General features: G+C 45.1%; 1 protein-coding gene across 1 annotated transcript; it reads left to right on the top strand.

The window, feature by feature from the left end:
• The first annotated feature begins 1,275 nt into the window (after nt 1-1,275).
• LOC138304270 (perforin-1-like) lies at nt 1,276-16,372 on the top strand. Its single transcript, XM_069244194.1, has 2 exons — nt 1,276-1,852; nt 12,203-16,372. The coding sequence occupies exons 1-2, from the start codon at nt 1,311-1,313 to the stop codon at nt 13,287-13,289; spliced, it is 1,629 nt and encodes a 542-aa protein (XP_069100295.1). The 5' UTR covers nt 1,276-1,310; the 3' UTR covers nt 13,290-16,372.
• Nucleotides 16,373-18,272: the final 1,900 nt, after the last annotated feature.

Below are 18,272 nucleotides of genomic sequence, written 5' to 3'. Positions count from 1 at the left end.
CAATGACCCACCTCATGAATATTCATGAGGTGGGTCGCAAATTGCGGCCCCATAGCGAGTATAGGCACTCGCTAACATGGAGGCCTGCTGTAGTCAGCAGGCCTCCATGTTAGCGACCTGCTTTTCAATAAAGCAGTTTTTTTTTTTTTTAAATGTAGCCCGTTTTCCCTAAGGGAAAACGAGCTGCATTTCAAAAAATCCGAAACCTTTTGTTTCGGTTTTTTCAGGGCAGGGAGTGGTCCCTTGGACCACTCCCTGCCCTGAAAAAATATTTTGGGGTCCATTCACAAAGGGGAAGGGGTCCCATGGGGACCCCTTCCCGTTTGCGAATGGGTTACCATCCACTTCAAGTGGATGGTAACTGCGACTCCATTTGCGACCGCATAAGCGGTCACAAATGGAATTGCATACCATTGCGAATCACAAATAGGAAGGGAACACCCCTTCCTATTTGCGATTCGGAAATGCATTTTGCGAGTCGGTAACGACTCGCAAAATGCATTTCTGCATAGGAAACACGCATTTGCGAGTCGCAAACGGCAAATTTTGCCGTTTGCGACTCGCAAAGTGCTTCCTACATCTGGCCCTTTGTTTTTTAAGCTACCGACGCTGCACTTTCAAACAATCCAATTTAATAAGACAACAGCACAATATACATTTTAATGAATGTATAGAAGGTGAAATTAAAATCATCAAATTGAATGCCACCACTTATGAAAGAGGACTTGTTACTAATGAAACTTGGGTTATGTTTACTAATGTCTGCACTTTTGCTCCCAAAGGCAACAAAAATGAGCGCACTGTTTGCAGGCCAGTTTAATGCTGAGTAAATAGACACCCCTTATTCTATTGTATTGTGCCACATGGATGCCTTTCGAAACTTTATTAAATATGACTCTTTGTCTCCTGTTTTTCAGTTCCTTTTGTATGCAAATATTATGTTGGAAACTGAAATGTAAAGTGTATTACTTTCACATTCGCATAATTTTTATACAGCTGTACTTGGCATTACCAGGTTTGCCAAGCAAAAGAGCTACAAACCCAGGTTGATGCTTTTTAAATTTCCTAGATTTTTGGCATATTTCTCACAAAGATGGTGTCTTTTATTTTGGACTCCCACCTTGGTATTTAGTGACTACACCCCTTATGCTTATAGAACTATCTTGACAGAATCAGTGACCTAAAATATGGAAAATCGTAGGGGTGGTGTCTACATGAAACTTTGATACCTTGCTAGTTGTACTAATTCTCTATGCTTTGTTTTCAGGCGAGGAAGAGGTCTCTGGAGTGGGAGCCATTAGGCGGTGGCGATGGGCCACCCTGTGAGGCTTTTGTTTGCCTTGTGTGTGTTGGCGGTGGTGCCGGTGCTTATAGCCAATGTAGATGGCAACTGCGTGACTGCCACCCCTGAAGACTGCAAGACATACAAGTACATTCCGGGGATTTCCAGTGTTGCAAAAGGCTTCGACATCACCACAATGAGCCAGAAGCAGTACCCAATAATCCAGATGAAAACAACTCCTGGCAAAGCATGTATTGTGTGCCCGAACCCTCTCCAGCACCACGACTTCCAGAAGCTGCCAGACGTGTTTGCAGACTGGAGCGCGACTAGTCAGTGTCACTGGAAGATTGACACCTCCAGCTTCCCATCCAGCGCGGAAATCATAGCATCTCTTGGAAAGCGGGTGAAGAACAACTGGACCATAGGACTGGGCCCGCTGCTCGTGCGGAACGTCAGTGAGCAGGTGGTGTACCTCGGCTCCCACTCAAGCGAGACCGATTTTGTCAACAAAAAAATGCTCCGCGACAAATACAGTTTCACAAAACACGAAGTCCACTGCGGTTACTACAAGTAAGTAACGTTGGCTGTGAAGTTGGTGAATGGCCCGTCTTCGAACCACCTGCTGTATGATGGGGCCTCTTTGCAAAATGCTCAAAGACGGCAGGGATGGGGGGGAGCGCAGCAACACTGACAGCGAGCCTGCATTGAAATGAATGAGCCCAGCAATGCACAAATGATTCAGCTCATTTAGTGAGTGTGTCAGTGATGAGTGACTCAATGAAGCGCGGAAGGAGGGAGAATGACAGACGCCATTGTAGGACCTGGGCCCGTGATGAGCAAAGGGTAGGTCACAGTAGATGAGTGTGGGGCTGTAAAGTGAGAAGGAGTAATTCCTGATTCCTCTAGGCTGGCGTTTCAACGCTACACTCTCTGGGAAAACTTCCACAGCATGTCATAGTTATCTGTGGAAATGAACACATATTTCGTTGCCACCGTCAACGCTTGTTTATCAAAAGCATTCCAGAAGTCCAGCAGTAAGTTTGGAACCTCTGGCTTGGACACCAAACAGCTCAGCAATTATATTTATAAAAACGCCACTTTATTAGCCTGATGAAATAAAGCAGGTGAACCCGCCGAAAGATCATCTTGAGTTTTCACCACTTAATTGTTCAGCAAAGAAAAATGCCTGCACTGAAGTCCCAAGTGCCCCCTTTTGGAGTCCATGGGTAGGCTCGCATTGACGATCATGGAGGTTACGATAATGATAACATATGTATGGCCACTTTAAGCAAATATCTCTGGCGCTGGACACTGTTGCCTCTATCCGAGGTTCGAGTCATGCGAATCTGCAGGTGGTGAATCGTAATGTCCTATAGTTATTCTGACGGAAAACTATGCTTGATATTCCACCCCACAGAGCCCAAGAGCTAAGTTAATGATTTCTTTCCACCAAAACTGGATAGCTGAAAGGCAACTAAGTGGGTAATCCTTGCATAGGAAGTTCTTAGGCATCTGGGGCCAGATGTAGCAACAGATAATTTTGCGAGTAGCAAATTGCGAGTCAGACCGACTCGCAATTTGCAACTCGCAAAATTGTATGCAGAAAGGTGTCTCAGACACCTTCAGCGACTCGCTATGGGGTCGCAAAGACCCACCTCATGAATATTCATGAGGTGGGTCGCATTTTGCGACCCCATAGCGAGTCCCTGCACTCACAGGGATGGTGGCCTTCTGTAGTCAGCAGGCCTCCATGTCTGTGACTGCTTTTTAATAAAGCAGTTTTTTTTTTTTATTGCAGCCCGTTTTCCTTAAAGGAAAACGAGTTGCAATTCAAAAAAATAATGAAACCATTTGGTTTCATTTTTTCAGAGTACGCAGGGGTCCATTGGACCACTGCTTGCTCTGAAAAAATATTTTCAGCGACATTCACAAAGGGGAAGGGGTCCCATGGGGACCCCTTCCCGTTTGCGAATGAGTTACCATCCACTTCAAGTGGGTGTTAACTGCGAATTGCTTTGCGACCGCTTTCGCGGTCACAAAGCAATTCTGCATCGCGGTGCGAGTCGCAAATAGGAAGGGAACACCCCTTCCTATTTGCGAGTCGGATTCACATTTTGCCAGTTGGTACTGACTCGCAAAATGTGAATCAGCATCGCAATGGCCATTTTGCATGTCGCAAACTGCGTTTTTCGCAGTTTGCGACATGCAATCCGGTTGCTACATCTGGCCCCTGATGCGATAGTGGTTTAGGGTCTTTCAGTCGAATAAATGGAAGCCTGTTAGTGGTACATCTATGTGCCAGACACTGGCGCTTAAACTTAGAAAGAATCTCCACCTTGAGGCACGAAGCACACTTCTAGCTCCCGATATCTCATCTCTCCTGCCTCTCTCATTGGCTAATTAGGTTCTTCGGTGTTAGAGTAAACCTTTATCAATGCTTAACAAAACGTCAATTTTACTTCGGGCCTCATGGTCACATGTTTGTCTAGTAACATCCCTAGATTGTTTACTTTCCACAACGCTCACCACTGTTGTTCAGTCTTTAAGTGAGTTTTTATCTAGCTGGATCCCAGTTCAGAATACCTCTATCTTGGTTTTATTTTCGTTGCCGCACATTCACCTTCAGATATAAAGCAGGCAACATTTTAACTTTGTCATTTAGTTTAACCCTATTCGAATGCCAATAATATTTGAATAATGTCAGCAGAGGCTTGGAATTGGGATCCTAGGCCTCGAATGTCTCCAGCTGCTTCCAACCGGGCGCACAGAGGTTTAAAATCCGACAGTGCAAGGAAGAGCCTTGTGATACTCCAAACCCAGGTTCCCTTGAGTTGGAGCAGTAGGATCTTAGTTTTACCAAGGTTGATTGATCATTTAAAAATGATGAAAAGCTAGGGAGAGCTTTTTCTCTAACCTTTACATGTTTCATAAAGTCTAAAGCTTGCATGTTGTTTTCATTAAAAAGATGGGGAATTATAGGTTGAACCCCCTGGTGCTGTAGTGGTAAAAGGTTCAGCCTTCCTCCCTGGGCTCTAAGTTGAAGCTTGTGACGGATAACAGCTAATATATGACACAGACGATTCCTTGCGGCCAGAACTCTTACCCTTCACATGTGGCACCTCTGGCAGAGCACCACTGTTTAACCACTACTAACATCCGGACTAAAAGGTAGCAGATACATCGTCCTCATTTACCCCTGCTTGTGTTAGTTTTTAGCGAGCCAAAATTGTTGCAGTGGCGGCTGGTCATTTTGGGAGGGAGGGGGGCGGGCAGCACACTCACACTCGTGCATTCACACACGCACGCACATCCATTCACAGCACTCAACACTCAAACATACATGCACGCACCATTTCATTTAAAAAACACACACCTTCACACACACACACACTCACCTTCAGCCTCGGAGGTCCCAGGAGGGTTGGAACTGCTGCCTTCCCTCGCTGGCTGACCTTAGGTTGAGGGAAGGTAGCAGTCCCAACGCCACAGAGTGGGATGGGGTCAGTGAGACTGCTTACCCCTCCCCACTCTGTGACAAGGTGTCACTGTTTGACACTCACCCTGGGTGCTTCAGGGCTTAAACCTGAAGCGCCCAGGTCAAAGTCAATGGATGACGCTTCCCCTCGTCACAGAGGGTAAGGGCCTCAAGGCACCTTTGCTGAGCTGAGGAGGTCACGCCCATAGGAACTGTGACCTCTTCAGCCCAGCAAAGTTCAGCTCAGAGAGCCAGGACTGCGCAAATCGAGCATGTCTCGCTCCTGGCTGTCTGATCTTAACATGAAGAGTGTCTGTCAGGCTGATCTTTGCTCAGCCTGACAGCCACTCTTCATGAGGGGCAAAAGGTGGGGGGGTGTGGCCCCTCCTCCCTAAATGACGGGCCGCAGCTGAATTATTCCCAGCAGCTGAATGACATCCAAGTCGAATAAATTGCAGCCTGCATCAGGCCGAATGGCTGAAATATTGCCTTGGCGAAGTCAAAGATCTTCACCAGCCTTCCAAGAAGCATGACGGAAAACCGAATATAACTTGCGGACGGTATAGAATGGTTCGGGGAAGAGCAACCATTTAGAAACCTCCTGGATAATGTGGAAACAGTAGGGAATAAAGAAGACATCTGTAGACAGACTGAGGTTGCTTCAACTAGGGAGCTAAAGGGAGGAGAAGAGGTGACTGATATCAACATAGTAGTCAGAGGGAAAGGGATCTTGTGGAAAGAGTGAGGTAAACAAGAGGGAGACGAGGAGATGAGAGGAGAGGTACAATGAAAAGTGGGGAATGAAGTGGAAGAACGAAGTACCAGAAAAAAAATGAAAAAGTAGGTGAAAGATGAGGAGGGGAGTGCAGGGCGGGAGTGACAGAGGTCAGAGAATATTGAGAAAGCCGCTGGTGAAAGTGTGGGGACAGTCAATGAAATAGGGTTGGAGCTACACCAGGTAACATATAAGTAGGTATGTTTTTAATGTTTTTCTGGAATGGAAGAAGGTCCTCGGGATGTTTTGTTTCTCCTGGGAGTGTGTTGATTTGACAGTGGGTTGATGGTGAGAATGATGACTTGGTAGCCTTATGAGATTTGAATTTTTCTGCTTAGATTTATAGGCTCTTCCAAAAATTCTTGAACGAAATCTTTACAAGTTATGGGAGTCAATTTGAAATGTCCTGTTACTTCGAGGGGAGTATATCATAACTAGTATCGAGGAGGACTTGTAGCTGATAAATGTACTCTAGCAAAGATTTTAGCCGATGCTAGGAGCTCGATTGTGGAATCGTTATTGTTTGGGTGCTCTACAGCACATTAGAAATGACTGGCACTATTGAAAAATAAGTGTTGTGGAAAACAGTGAAGAATATAAGTCCAGTATTGTGGAAAACATTAAAGAGGACAACCGCAGTGATTTGAGGAATGAATGAGACATCTTTAGAATGAGAAATAACTGCGCTATAAATAAAGAGTGAGACATTATTGAAATGCAAGCTGTCTATAATGTAGAACTGAGTTATATTCCATTCAGGTGAACGAGGCCATTGATGTGGGAATGGATGACTTGGGATCGGGCTAGATGACCAAAGGTCCTTGCTATAACAGAAAATGTTATTTTATTAAGATAGGTATGCAGAATTGTTCAGCAATACAAAAACCATCCCCTGACTCAGTAATACATATTGTAAAGCCCACAGCTCACCACCCTTGAAATTCACGATTTTACCAACATTTCCCCATTGCATCGCTTTTGCTATCAATCACCCTTCTTAGCTCCCCATCAATGCATGTTTTGGTACTGATTCAGTCAAACTCCTCATAACCTTTAACCTTTGTCCTCTGCACCTTTTCAGCTGCTCCATTTCCTACTTACTTTCCCCCCTCTGAGCTGGCTAGACCCACTCTGTGGTTAACCGATGAAGCCTCTCATACTCTTTAAACCCTAATGTTGCAGTCTGCTCTACTTTGGCAAAAACAAATGCAGACCGAAAAAAGTAACCAAATTTTACCCCAAAATAGCTTTATTCTTACCTTGAAAAATGGGGGTCAGAGGGAGGGAATAAGCTCTTCCTGCCAACCACCTACTCGGAGGGAAGGTAATGGCCCAAAGGGCCAGAACCGTCTTTCTCCTGCTAATTTAACCATTTGGAGCTTCACAACTCTGACTTACCTAACCTATCCCCAGCCCCTATCCTGTGGCCAGGACCAACCCGCCCCAAGAGCCGTGGGGAGACACTGCTAGGGCTCCCCACGCCCCCGACACCCATTCAGTAGCACAGGTAAAATTATGTGGGGAATGAACAAGACGCTCCTGAAGTATATGGGGCTGGGGACAGTAGGCTTCCGGAAGGTGGCTTTAGAGATGAGGTATGCAGTGCGTAGAAAGCCAGAGGAAGGACACTGAACAGGATCTCGCTGGTAGGCGAGCGTCCAGCGTTGTAGAAGTGATACAGGCAAACAGGCCATTTCATTGAAGGAGCAAGATGGGAGACCAGAAAACCCCAGGCCATTTAACATGTACTGAAAACAAACTTAACTACTATTTCAGGATTTAAAAAACTTCAGCATGGTGCCCTTCTTTGAATGTTTTTTGGCTCTATAGCGCGTGGCCATAATTACACCAAAACTTCCAATCTGTCAGAGAACATGTCAACATACCTGCAATTTGCAGATCCGCCACATTACAAATTTCGGTGCATGACACATGTATCATATATTTTCCTCTAGCCCTGAGCCATTCTCCTACTCTTGAAATTGACTGCACTCCGTATGGATGGTAGTACTGTTCAGAAAATGATGTGGTGTTGCTCAAATTAGTGCAATATTGTAGGAAGTTGGCTCTGTATGTACTATTTCAAAGTAAGAAATAGCATGCACAGAGTCCAAGGGTTCCCCTTAGAGGTAAGATAGTGGCAAAAGAGATAATTTTAATGCTCTATTTTGTGGTAGTGTGGTCGAGCAGTAGGCTTATCAGAGGGTAGTGTTAAGCATTTGTTGTACACACACAGGCAATAAATGAGGAACACACACTCAAAGACAATTCCAGGCCAATAGGTTTTTGTATAGAAAAATATCTTTTCTTAGTTTATTTTAAGAACCACAGGTTCAAGATTTACAATCAATACTTCAAATGAAAGGTACTTCACTTAGGTATCATAGGAACTTTGAATCACCAAAATAGCATGTACAGTTTTGGCAAAAAATGGTAATAAGCTATTTTAAAACTAGACACTGCAATTTTCAACAGTTCCTGGGGGAGGTAAGTATTGGTTAGTTTTTCAGGTAAGTAAACCACCTACAGGGTTCAAAGTTGGGTCCAAGGTAGCCCACCGTTGGGGGTTCAGGGCAACCCCAAAGTTACCACACCAGCAGCTCAGGGCCAGTCAGGTGCAGAGCTCAAAGCGGTGCCCAAAACGCATAGGCTTCAATGGAGAAGGGGATGCCCCGGTTCCAGTCTGCCAGCAGGTAAGTACCCGCGTCTTCGGAGGGCAGACCAGAGGGGTTTTGTAGGGCACCGGGGGGGACACAAGTCAGCACAAAAAGTACACCCTCATCGGCACGGGGGCGGCCGGGTGCAGAGTGCAAACAGGCGTCGGGTTTGTAATGGAGTTCAATGGGAGACCGAGGGATCTCTTCAGCGAAGCAGGCAGACGGGGGGGCTCCTCGAGGTAGCTACCACCTAGGCAAGGGAGAGGGCCACCTGGGGGTCACTCCTGCACTGGAGGTTGGATCCTTCAGGTCCTGGGGGCTGCGGGTGCAGTGTCTTTACCAGGTGTCAGGTTCTTAGAAGCAGGCAGTCGCGGTCAGGGGGAGCCTCTGGATTCCCTCTGCAGGCGTCACTGGGGGGGTCAACTCTGGCTACTCACAGGGTCGCAGTTGCCGGGGAGTCCTCCCTGTAGTGTTGTTTCTCCGCAGGTCGAGCTGGGGGCGTTGGGTGCAGAGTGGAAAGTCTCACGCTTCTGGCGGGAAACGTGACGTCCTTTAAAAGTTGTTTCTTTGTTGCAAAGTTGTTTCTTCTTTGGAGCAGAGCCGCTGTCCTCTGGAGTTCTTGGTCCTTTTAGATGCAGGGTAGTCCTCTGAGGCTTCAGAGGTCGCTGGACCCTGGGGGACACGTCGCTGGTGCAGTTTTTCTTCAAGTGGGGAGACAGGCCGGTAGGGCTGGGGCCAAAGCAGTTGGTGTCTCCGTCTTCTCTGCAGGGCTTTCAGGTCAGCAGTCCTTCTTTGTCTTCAGGTTGCAGGAATTTATCTTGCTAGGTTCTGGGAGCCCCTAAATACTCAATTTAGGGGTGTGTTTAGGTCTGGGGGTTAGTAGCCAATGGCTACTAGCCCTGAGGGTGGCTACACCCTCTTAGTGCCTTCACCCTAAGGGGAGGGGGGCACATCCCTAATCCTATTGGGGGAATCCTCCATCTGCAAGATGCCGCCAAAAGTGGGACCGCGGCCGGAGGGGGTGGGCATCTCCACTAGCTGGAGTGCCCTGGGGCACTGTAACAGAGGGGGTGAGCCTTTGAGGCTTACCGCCAGGTGTTACAGTTCCTGCAGTGGGGGGTGAGAAGCACCTCCACCCAGCACAGGCTTTGTTACTAGCCACAGAGTGACAAAGGCACTCTCCCCATGTGGCCAGCAACATGTCTGGTGTGTGGCAGGCTGGTAAAACTTGTCAGCCCACACTGGAAGTCGGGTATGTTTTCAGGGGGCATCTCTAAGATGCCCTCTGGGGTGTATTTCACAATAAAATGTACACTGGCATCAGTGTGCATTTATTGTGCTGAGAAGTTTGATTCCAAACTTCCCAGTTTTCAGTGTAGCCATTATGGTTCTGTGGAGTTTGTGTATGACAGACTCCCAGACCATATACTCTTATGGCTACCCTGCACTTACAATGTCTAAGGTTTTGCTTAGACACTGTAGGGGCATAGTGCTCATGCACCTATGCCCTCACCTATGGTATAGTGCACCCTGCCTTAGGGCTGTAAGGCCTGCTAGAGGGGTGACTTATCTATGCCATCGGCAGTGTGAGGTTGGCGTGGCACCCTGAGGGGAGTGCCATGTCGACTTAGTCATTTTTTCCCCACCAGCACACACAAGCTGGCAAGCAGTGTGTCTGTGCTGAGTGAGGGGTCCGCAGGGTGGTATGAGACATGCTGCAGCCCTTAGAGACCTTCCCTGGCCTCAGGGCCCTTGGTATCAGGGGTACCAGTTACAAGGGACTTACCTGGATGCCAGGGTGTGCCAATTGTGGAAACAAAGGTACAGGTTTAGGGAAAGAACACTGGTGCTGGGGCCTGGTTAGCAGGCCTCAGCACACTTTCAAATCATAACTTGGCATCAGCAAAGGCAAAAAGTCAAGGGGTAATCATGCCAAGGAGGCATTTCCTTACAAATATTCAACAAGGAATGCTTGTATTAATTACATCCACTGGTGGTCCTCGGACTTACATGTGAAATCTAAACTTCGCATATAAACAAGTTTAAAAACTTTGCAGTTCATAAAGACTGCAGAGTTTGCTAATTTTGTAAAAGGGTTTTTGGAAAAAGTTATGTGTTGGTGAAATTTTGTGCCACAAATCTTCTTACAGGATAATTTTCCTGTAAAAGATTTGGTTGCAAATTAATTCTCCTTATTATTCCCAATTTTCCTGCAATTTGGTTTAATTTATTTTCTACAAATTTTGTTAACTTCATAACCGTTGTAAAACATTGTGAAATCTTCACAGTTTGTAGAGAAATACCTTCACAACTTTCCACACCTGTAGTTCAAACAGTAATAAAAAAAAATAGGTATTTTCAATTTCTGAGTTCAGCAAATAAACTGTTAATTCCCAGACCCGAGGACTGCCACCGAGGGCAAGAGTGTGTGGCTGATGCTTGAACGCTGTCAGTGATCCTGCGCTATAACTTGCTTGACTCTGCTTCACTTTTCTCAAATCTACTGGCTGGTACATTTCAACACAAACAAGCATTCTAGTCGATTTTGTAACACCAATGATCTCGTTCATGGGGTCATTCATGGCATCACTCTTTGAGGACAGATTGCCCTGTCTATGAAGACCTCAGTGGATCTTCAGAGCCCCTGATGAAAGTTGGACATGTACCTGCCACTGTCTAGCCAGTTTATTGTGGCCAGGAGGGTTCGGCTTTAATTCAATCTACATTTCTAGGAAAGACTTGCCATCTCCCCAGCTGGCTATGTTGTCTCTGCCCTTTGGCCTAGATTCATGAACACTTCATATCCATGCTTACCTGACTGTAGACAAACTGTGCAGTGCCACTTTTCTTGTGCCCTTTAGTGCCCCCCTACTGCCACCATGTGTGCGCCGTATGTAAACTATGGCGCACCATGGCGCAGGGTAGGAGGCAATAGCATCATTTTTTTAACGCTATTGATGTACACTGCAGGAGTAGCGTCAACATTTTGCAGAGTACATTGGGGCCCATTGCATTCAATAGTCTGAGCAGGCGTTAAGAGTGCTGAAAAAAAGGATGCAAGGAAACCTGTTAGATTTCCTTGCGCCATTTTGTTGCCCCCCCCCCCCAGCAGGGGAACGTTCCTTTCCATACATTATGCCTTCCACATGCATAATGTAGTGCAAAGGGTTACAAAGTGGTGCAATGCATGTATTGCACCACTTTGCAATATAGTGCAGCTGCATTTTTGGCCTTCTAACGCCACATTAGCGTAACAAAAATGACACTAAAGTGGCGTTAGAATGGCGCTAGGGGCTCTTAAATATGCCCCTAAATGACAGACCACAACACAAAAGTGGCAGAGCACTCTTATGATATATTTTAAAACAATCTCCACTTTAGTTCCCCAGTCTGTTTTGCAAACTGAGGCTAAGCCCAATACTGAATGCTTTGGAAGTTATTGTCCTGAGTCACCACTTCTTTTGCAACATTTCATAATGAGGAGTATACAACAGTAAAGGAAACAGGTATTCATGCCCCAAGGACGTATAGTAAGAACTGCTAGCAAATGTTACATTCTAAATTTAAGTTTCTAATATGGATTCCAAAGTCGTAGATTATTAGATTGAAGACCTTCCCTACACGTCTCTGTGTTGTGGACGCAATCTTCATACCTGAAATTTTCCAAAGGTTCCACTGTGGACATACCTATTTTCCTCTCATCTTGTGGTTTCTCTTAAGAGAAGTGGGCAACCAACTTCTCTTCCTTTCTGAACCTTTCCACACATTATTTCTGTACATCCTATGCATGTTTCCTAAGGAGGCTTTTCTTTCCTGGTCTCTGCATTGGACCCGCCACTGTACTTGAATGACGTGGCTCCCGCCCCTTCAAAAAGAATATGGAAAGCACTAGACAAATGTAAAAAGTACATAAGTTGAAACACATCACCAGTGCCTCAAAATAAAAATCAATAAAGTATAGATGCTAATATATTTTTTCTTCATATATTTTCCCTTTCCTTTGTTTTTCACAGGTTCGGTTTGAAGCGCAATATCCCTCTCAATTCCATGTTCGTGTCATGGCTGAAAAGACTGAAGAACCCATACAACTCCAAAAACAATGCTGAGTATGAGGAGCTGATTCAGCTATATGGCACACACTACATCCACCGAGGAGAGCTGGGAGGCCATACTGAAGAGGTGACTGCACTCAAGACATGTGAATTGTCCCTGGATGGCTTGACCGTTGATGAGGTAGGTGACTGCCTGTGGTCAGAAGCCTCCACCCAAGTGTTCAGGATGGGCAAGAAAACTACCCGCCATGAGGTGTGCCAGAAGGCTCAAAAACGCCAGCTCTCAAATCAGTTATTTTCAAAGAAGTATGACGAGCGCTTTGTGAAGGCCACAAGCCGCTCATTAAATGACATTTCTCTCCTCTTCATGGGGAGTGAGAGCCGCAGTGAGATGTTGACCTGGATGAAAAACTTGAATAAGGAGCCAGACATCATCTCATACTCATTAACACCCATCCATGAGCTGGTCAATTTCAGCCCCACGATCAAGAAGAACTTGAAGATGGCAATTACCAACTACATTCGTAGCAGAGCCTTTAGGAGGAAGTGCCCAACCTGCCCCAAGGACACAATGCCAAGCCCCCTTAAGCCTTGCAGATGTCTCTGCAAACAAAATGCGCAGATCACCCAAGACTGCTGCCCTAAGCAACGAGGACTGGCCATGCTGACAGTAAAGGTGAATAAAGGGGAAACATTGTATGGGGACGTGATTGGACAAACAGATGGTTTTGTAACGGTGTGCCTGGAGAAGAAGTGCTACAGAACAGACACTATTGATAACAATGATAACCCCATCTGGAGCTACACAATGAGCTTTGGATCCGTTATCTTGAGCCGTAATTCCAAGATAACAGTGAACGTCTTCGATCAGGACTATCTTTGGTCAGAAAAACTGGGATCATGCACCGAGGCACTGGGGAAAACTAATGGCTCTGAGAAGAAAATCTGCTATCTGAAACATGGCAAAATCTTGTACGATATCAATGTGGAGTGTGGCCCCTACCTGACAGGGCCATCCTGCTCTGAGCACAAAGCCAGCTACCACTAAAGTCCACAAGTGCTGCTGGCCCTAGCTAATTTCTTTCTCACCAATGAAAGCAATGACCAAGTAATTTACTTCTGGAAACATGTGGCCCTCTCTGGAGAAGAACTTTACTCTAACATATAGATGCTTTGATCTGTGCATGAGGCCGTTTCCAACCAGATTTAAAAATTACAATCTTTGAACCCTTACTTTTATCTTGTTGATACTCAAGTTGAGTAATAGTTGTAAATTATACAAATTCATTTCTAAGAGAAAGATAGTGTAGTCCAGTGGTTCCCAACCTTTTGAATCCTGAGGACCCCAACTGAATCAATACTGGAAGTCGGAGACCCCCAAGCAATTTGTACAACTTAAATTTCAAACATTAAACCAGTAATTCACAAACAATACACAAACAAGTATATACCAAACAAATTACTAATGATATAAATATTTTATATTGAAAACTTATGCAAAAAGTCAAAACAATGTAATGAGGAGTTTGTGCTGCATCTTGGTGACTAACCTTTCAATATTTGGTTTTATTTTAGGAAAACTGAATCCTCAGGTCAGATTCGACATTTCCCAAGCGATTTCAGTTTTTATTTTTTAGGTACATAAGATCTGAGTAAGCATTTCCCATAAATATGTGGTGGGGACAGGAAGTAAAGCTATAAAGACCTCTTGTTTTTCTATAGCCCTGCTGTCACATGTAATTCATTTGTTTTATAGCACCTCGCATACCAGTGTAGGGTGTCGGAGCACTTTACAGGCGACTACAAGGCGTAGGATTCACAGGTTCTCCACAATGGTAGGCTTTTTCTCAGAGTGCTTGGTCTGGAAAGCACAAACTCAGTAGTCAGAACATAACACAGTGTTTAGCACTGATTTTAATAATAAGAATGTATTTCTACACAAGCAAACATTTTTTAGCAGCATAAGGATGCTGGGAGAAAAAGCTTTCTAATTTGTGACATGCAGTTTGCATGCAACTCTTTGATGGCAGTTCACTGACTAGATTACAATTTTAACTTATGAACTGCACAGTAACAAAAGAATCTCTGTGACAAAAGCAGAAACTCATTGCACAATGCACATAAAATAATTTTCTTTGCATGATACACGTGCTCTGCATCAGGCATATTAACTGTCTGCGCTATCTTAGATGAGTCAAAACTACCACTAGACAAAACTCATCTCTCTCTCCAGCAGGTACATTAATCACCAGAGTAACTTGACGTTTTTATTTTCACCTGAAAGCTGCTGGTTGTATAAGGAACTTTGAAGGCTTTAACACCGCTGCACAAATAAAAACACACACGGGTTTCTGTCAGATCCCAGCTGGAGAATGTGTCACGGACCCCTATGGGTCCGCGGACCACAGGTTGGGAACCGCTGGTGTAGTCTCTTGCTGGAGGCCACCCAATGCTTATCATTGCATGGCTTCATTGTCACTCTTATTTGCTTGCTTACTGGCCATCTTCCATAGGCTTCCTTACTCTTCTCGTGTTTGCCATTCCATGGAGCATGGACACATTACTTGTGTCCTTCTACTACTCATTTTTTTAGGCACTACTTTTTGTTGTTGTTTTTTCAGTTTTTTTGTTTACTCATTCCATGACAGCTTGTGTTTTTCAGCTGTCTCCCTCAGGTATTTCTCCTCCTCTGTGTTCCGTCTCCAGTCTGTCCCGCCCACTGACCCTCTGTTGTCTGTCTGCATGCCCCAGCCCCTCCCTCTTTTGCTCTATTGTCCATCTGTTTGCTCCCAGCCCATCCTGACCACCCTATTTTGCCTATTTGCTAGTCCCAACCCCTCCATTGTATGTGTGCTCCTACACTGCGTCTCCTGTCTTGCCTGCCCTCTCCCCCAGAGCCTGTCCCTGTCTTTCGCACTAACACGCTCCCTCCATGTTGCCTCGGGGAGCAATACAAAAATGCTATGACGCTGCTAGTGCTTTCATCTAAGCTACAAAGCAGCCACACTGGTGTACATCATGGCTACAAAACATTGACAAAGCCAGCAGGCTAGACCTATTGGCTTTTCTAATAATTGTTTGACTTACAGCTTACTTTTTTTTTATATCCACTGCTTAAGATACCATAGAAAATGTTAGTGTCCGTTTCAAGGTTTGTGAGATCGGAGGGCCTAGCTATCATTAGTGTAGCAGGTGCAGCGGCACTGGGCCACTGCCACATTCTAGTTCTGGACACCTTTCATTAATCAGCTGGTGAGTGGGTGCCACACTTTTCATGCCTACCATAGGGGATCATACATATTTCATATTTCAATGTATACACAGAAGATGCTATATTTGACATTCCATTGACAACTTCTCAGAAAATGTAAAGAGGGAAAAATATACTTGCTAAAAAGAAGCACTCTTTAATAAAGATGTAGCTGCAGTATTGCCTCGAAAGTAATTATTAGAATAAAAATACCATCTGTTTCCTGCTGTTCCCTACGACCTCATACTTAAGTGATTGCTAGAGTCTTCTCTGTTTTAGGCCGATATGGTCTGTACTTTAAGACCACCATTATGAGTGGCCTCAAACTGTATGCCTAGGGGAGCTTGGTGTTCTTGAGATTACTGAGTGTGAGACTGGTGGGCCCGGTAAGGGGTTGTTTGGGTGGCAGATTGCAAAACAATTGACACTTGCAGCTTGGTTTTGATTTTGGAGAATGATTTTATGCCTGCGAGGATGACGGCTATATCACTCCGTCGCCCTGAAGGACATCCCGTCCCTCAAACCTAAAGACGTCCGCCACCCAGGGACAGCGCTCTTGACATTGTCAGGAACCACCATCATGGTGGTTTCTGTTGATGTTGTAAAAGTTTGAAGAACGACTTTGTAAAAGAGGGTGGCCGTCCGTCAGACTTTTACATAGTTTACTTTTACTTAAAAAACAAACTCCCAAAGCAGAAGTTTTTTTTGGGAGAAAGTAAAACTAATGACCTCCCCTCCCACAAGGGAGTGTTTTCCAATGGCTGAGGGTCATTTTAGATTTTTACTCTCCCTCCTAGCACTTTGAGACAACAAAAAAAGCCACCCCATCAACCACTCTAAATTGGGCGGGCGTCGGATGGGTAACCTCTGACAGCCCGTACTCCATCAGGCCATCGGAGGAGGAGACAGCCAGAGTAGCCTCTGTCATCTTCATATTTAAGGTCTGCTGAGCACTAAATCGTGTGGCGGACTTTTCTCTGTTGCAATGGAGTACCCTCTAAGTCCAACTCTAAATCACCCCTTGGGCTCCAGTGCCTTGGCTAGATTCCCACTACACAAATTCTGCGTACATAACTCTGAACTTCATTCTGTAGGCAGCTGATGATATATATGAAGAGCAAACCCTGCTGACAGGCTCTTGAGATTCTACAAGTGATATGCAGACTTGAAACGATGCAACTAGAATACTGCGTACAGCAGAATGGGAACATCTAAACAAAAGGTTCACAAATTCTCAGGTAGACACAGAGTTGTTGAAATGCTATCATAACGGAACTGTAAATTTACGTTTCATTGTTAATGCCCTGGGTGTGGTCTCTGACTGATTATTTTCCTTGGATATTCTTTGTGTCGTGCCCGTACCACTGGGATATTCGTTAGACTGATCCTTATTTTAATTACAAATAAAGTAAAGTGAATCTGAATATCTAACATAGTGCAGAATAAGATGGTATGCCTAGTGGCTGTCTAGAAGCTTGAGCAATAGGTTAACCTTGGTTGTGTATTTTATTGAGGTTGTTTTACATCATGCTTTGCTAAAATGTGTTTTGAATACAAAACTTTGTGTTTCTATTCTGCATATTTCTAAACATTTTCAAATAGCTAGTAACACAACTCATCAGTTTTAACTTTTTTTTTCTTTCTTGAATTGCACGGTTTTGTATGCTGAAATGTACGTATAGGCATCATTCTATAACTCATGGTTTATGACCGATTGGTTCGAAATAACCAAACGTCGAAATATTCCGTATTTGATGGAAGGATTACAGGTGCTCTTTAGTTGCTTTCTTGTTGATGCTTTTTCTCATTGGCTCATCGCTCTATAAGATGATCCTGTATTTTATTCACAGAATGGTGCATATTATATTCCCTATTACTAAAGCCACAGCCTACTGAACCTCAATAAAGTCGTTTTTATTTTGAAGCTGTGAAGTCTCATTTTGTCGTCTCCCTTTAGATTTCTGTTAGCGCGTTGAATCTGTGCGCTGTGTGTGCCGCGTCAGGACTCAGCATTGTTTAGCATTGAACATTTCTGTCTGTTTGTGGTTTGTCCACATCTTTAAGTCCTGGCGCCCCACCTGCTCTCTAACCCCCAGTTTGTGGACCATTGTATGAATGCTGCTCACAGTCCACAGAGAAGACCTTGTATGAATGCTGCTCACAGTCCACAGAGAAGACCTTGTATGAATGCTGCCCACTGTCCACAGAGAAGACCTTGTATGAATGCTGCTCACAGTCCACAGAGAAGACCTTGTATGAATGCTGTCCACAGTCCACAGAGAAGACCTTGTATGAATGCTGCTCGTGGGCCACAGAGAAGACCTTGTATGAATGCTGCTCTTGGGCCACAGAGAAGACCTTGTATGAATGCTGCTCGTGGGCCACAGAGAAGACCTTGTATGAATGCTGCTCACAGACCACAGAGAAGACCTTGTATGAATGCTGCTCACAGACCACAGACAAGACCCTGTATGAATGCTGCTCACAGACCACAGAGAAGACCTTGTATGAATGCTGCTCACAGACCACAGAGAAGACCTTGTATGAATGCTGCTCACAGGTTACAGAGAAGACCTTGTATGAATGCTGCTCGTGGGCCACAGAGAAGACCTTGTGTGAATGCTGCTCACAGACCACAGAGAAGACCTTGTATGAATGCTGCTCGTGGGCCACGGAGAAGACCTTGTATGAATGCTGCTCGTGGGCCACAGAGAAGACCTTGTATGAATGCTGCTCATGGGCCACAGAGAAGACCTTGTTTGAATGCTGCTCACAGTCCAC

This window comes from Pleurodeles waltl, chromosome 7 (assembly GCF_031143425.1).
Source record: "Pleurodeles waltl isolate 20211129_DDA chromosome 7, aPleWal1.hap1.20221129, whole genome shotgun sequence".
In the NCBI taxonomy this organism is placed as follows: domain Eukaryota; kingdom Metazoa; phylum Chordata; class Amphibia; order Caudata; family Salamandridae; genus Pleurodeles; species Pleurodeles waltl.
Note: the sequence above shows the minus strand (reverse complement) of the source record. Positions and strands in the feature narration are given on the sequence as shown.

What these genes read in the sequence shown, in the direction of transcription:
- LOC138304270 (XM_069244194.1), top strand. Translation starts at nt 1,311, where the DNA reads ATGGGCCACCCTGTGAGGCTTTTGTTTGCCTTGTGTGTGTTGGCGGTG. An exon ending in GTCCACTGCGGTTACTACAA is followed by an intron (nt 1,853 to 12,202) that starts GTAAGTAACGTT and finishes TGTTTTTCACAG; the next exon opens with GTTCGGTTTGAAGCGCAATA.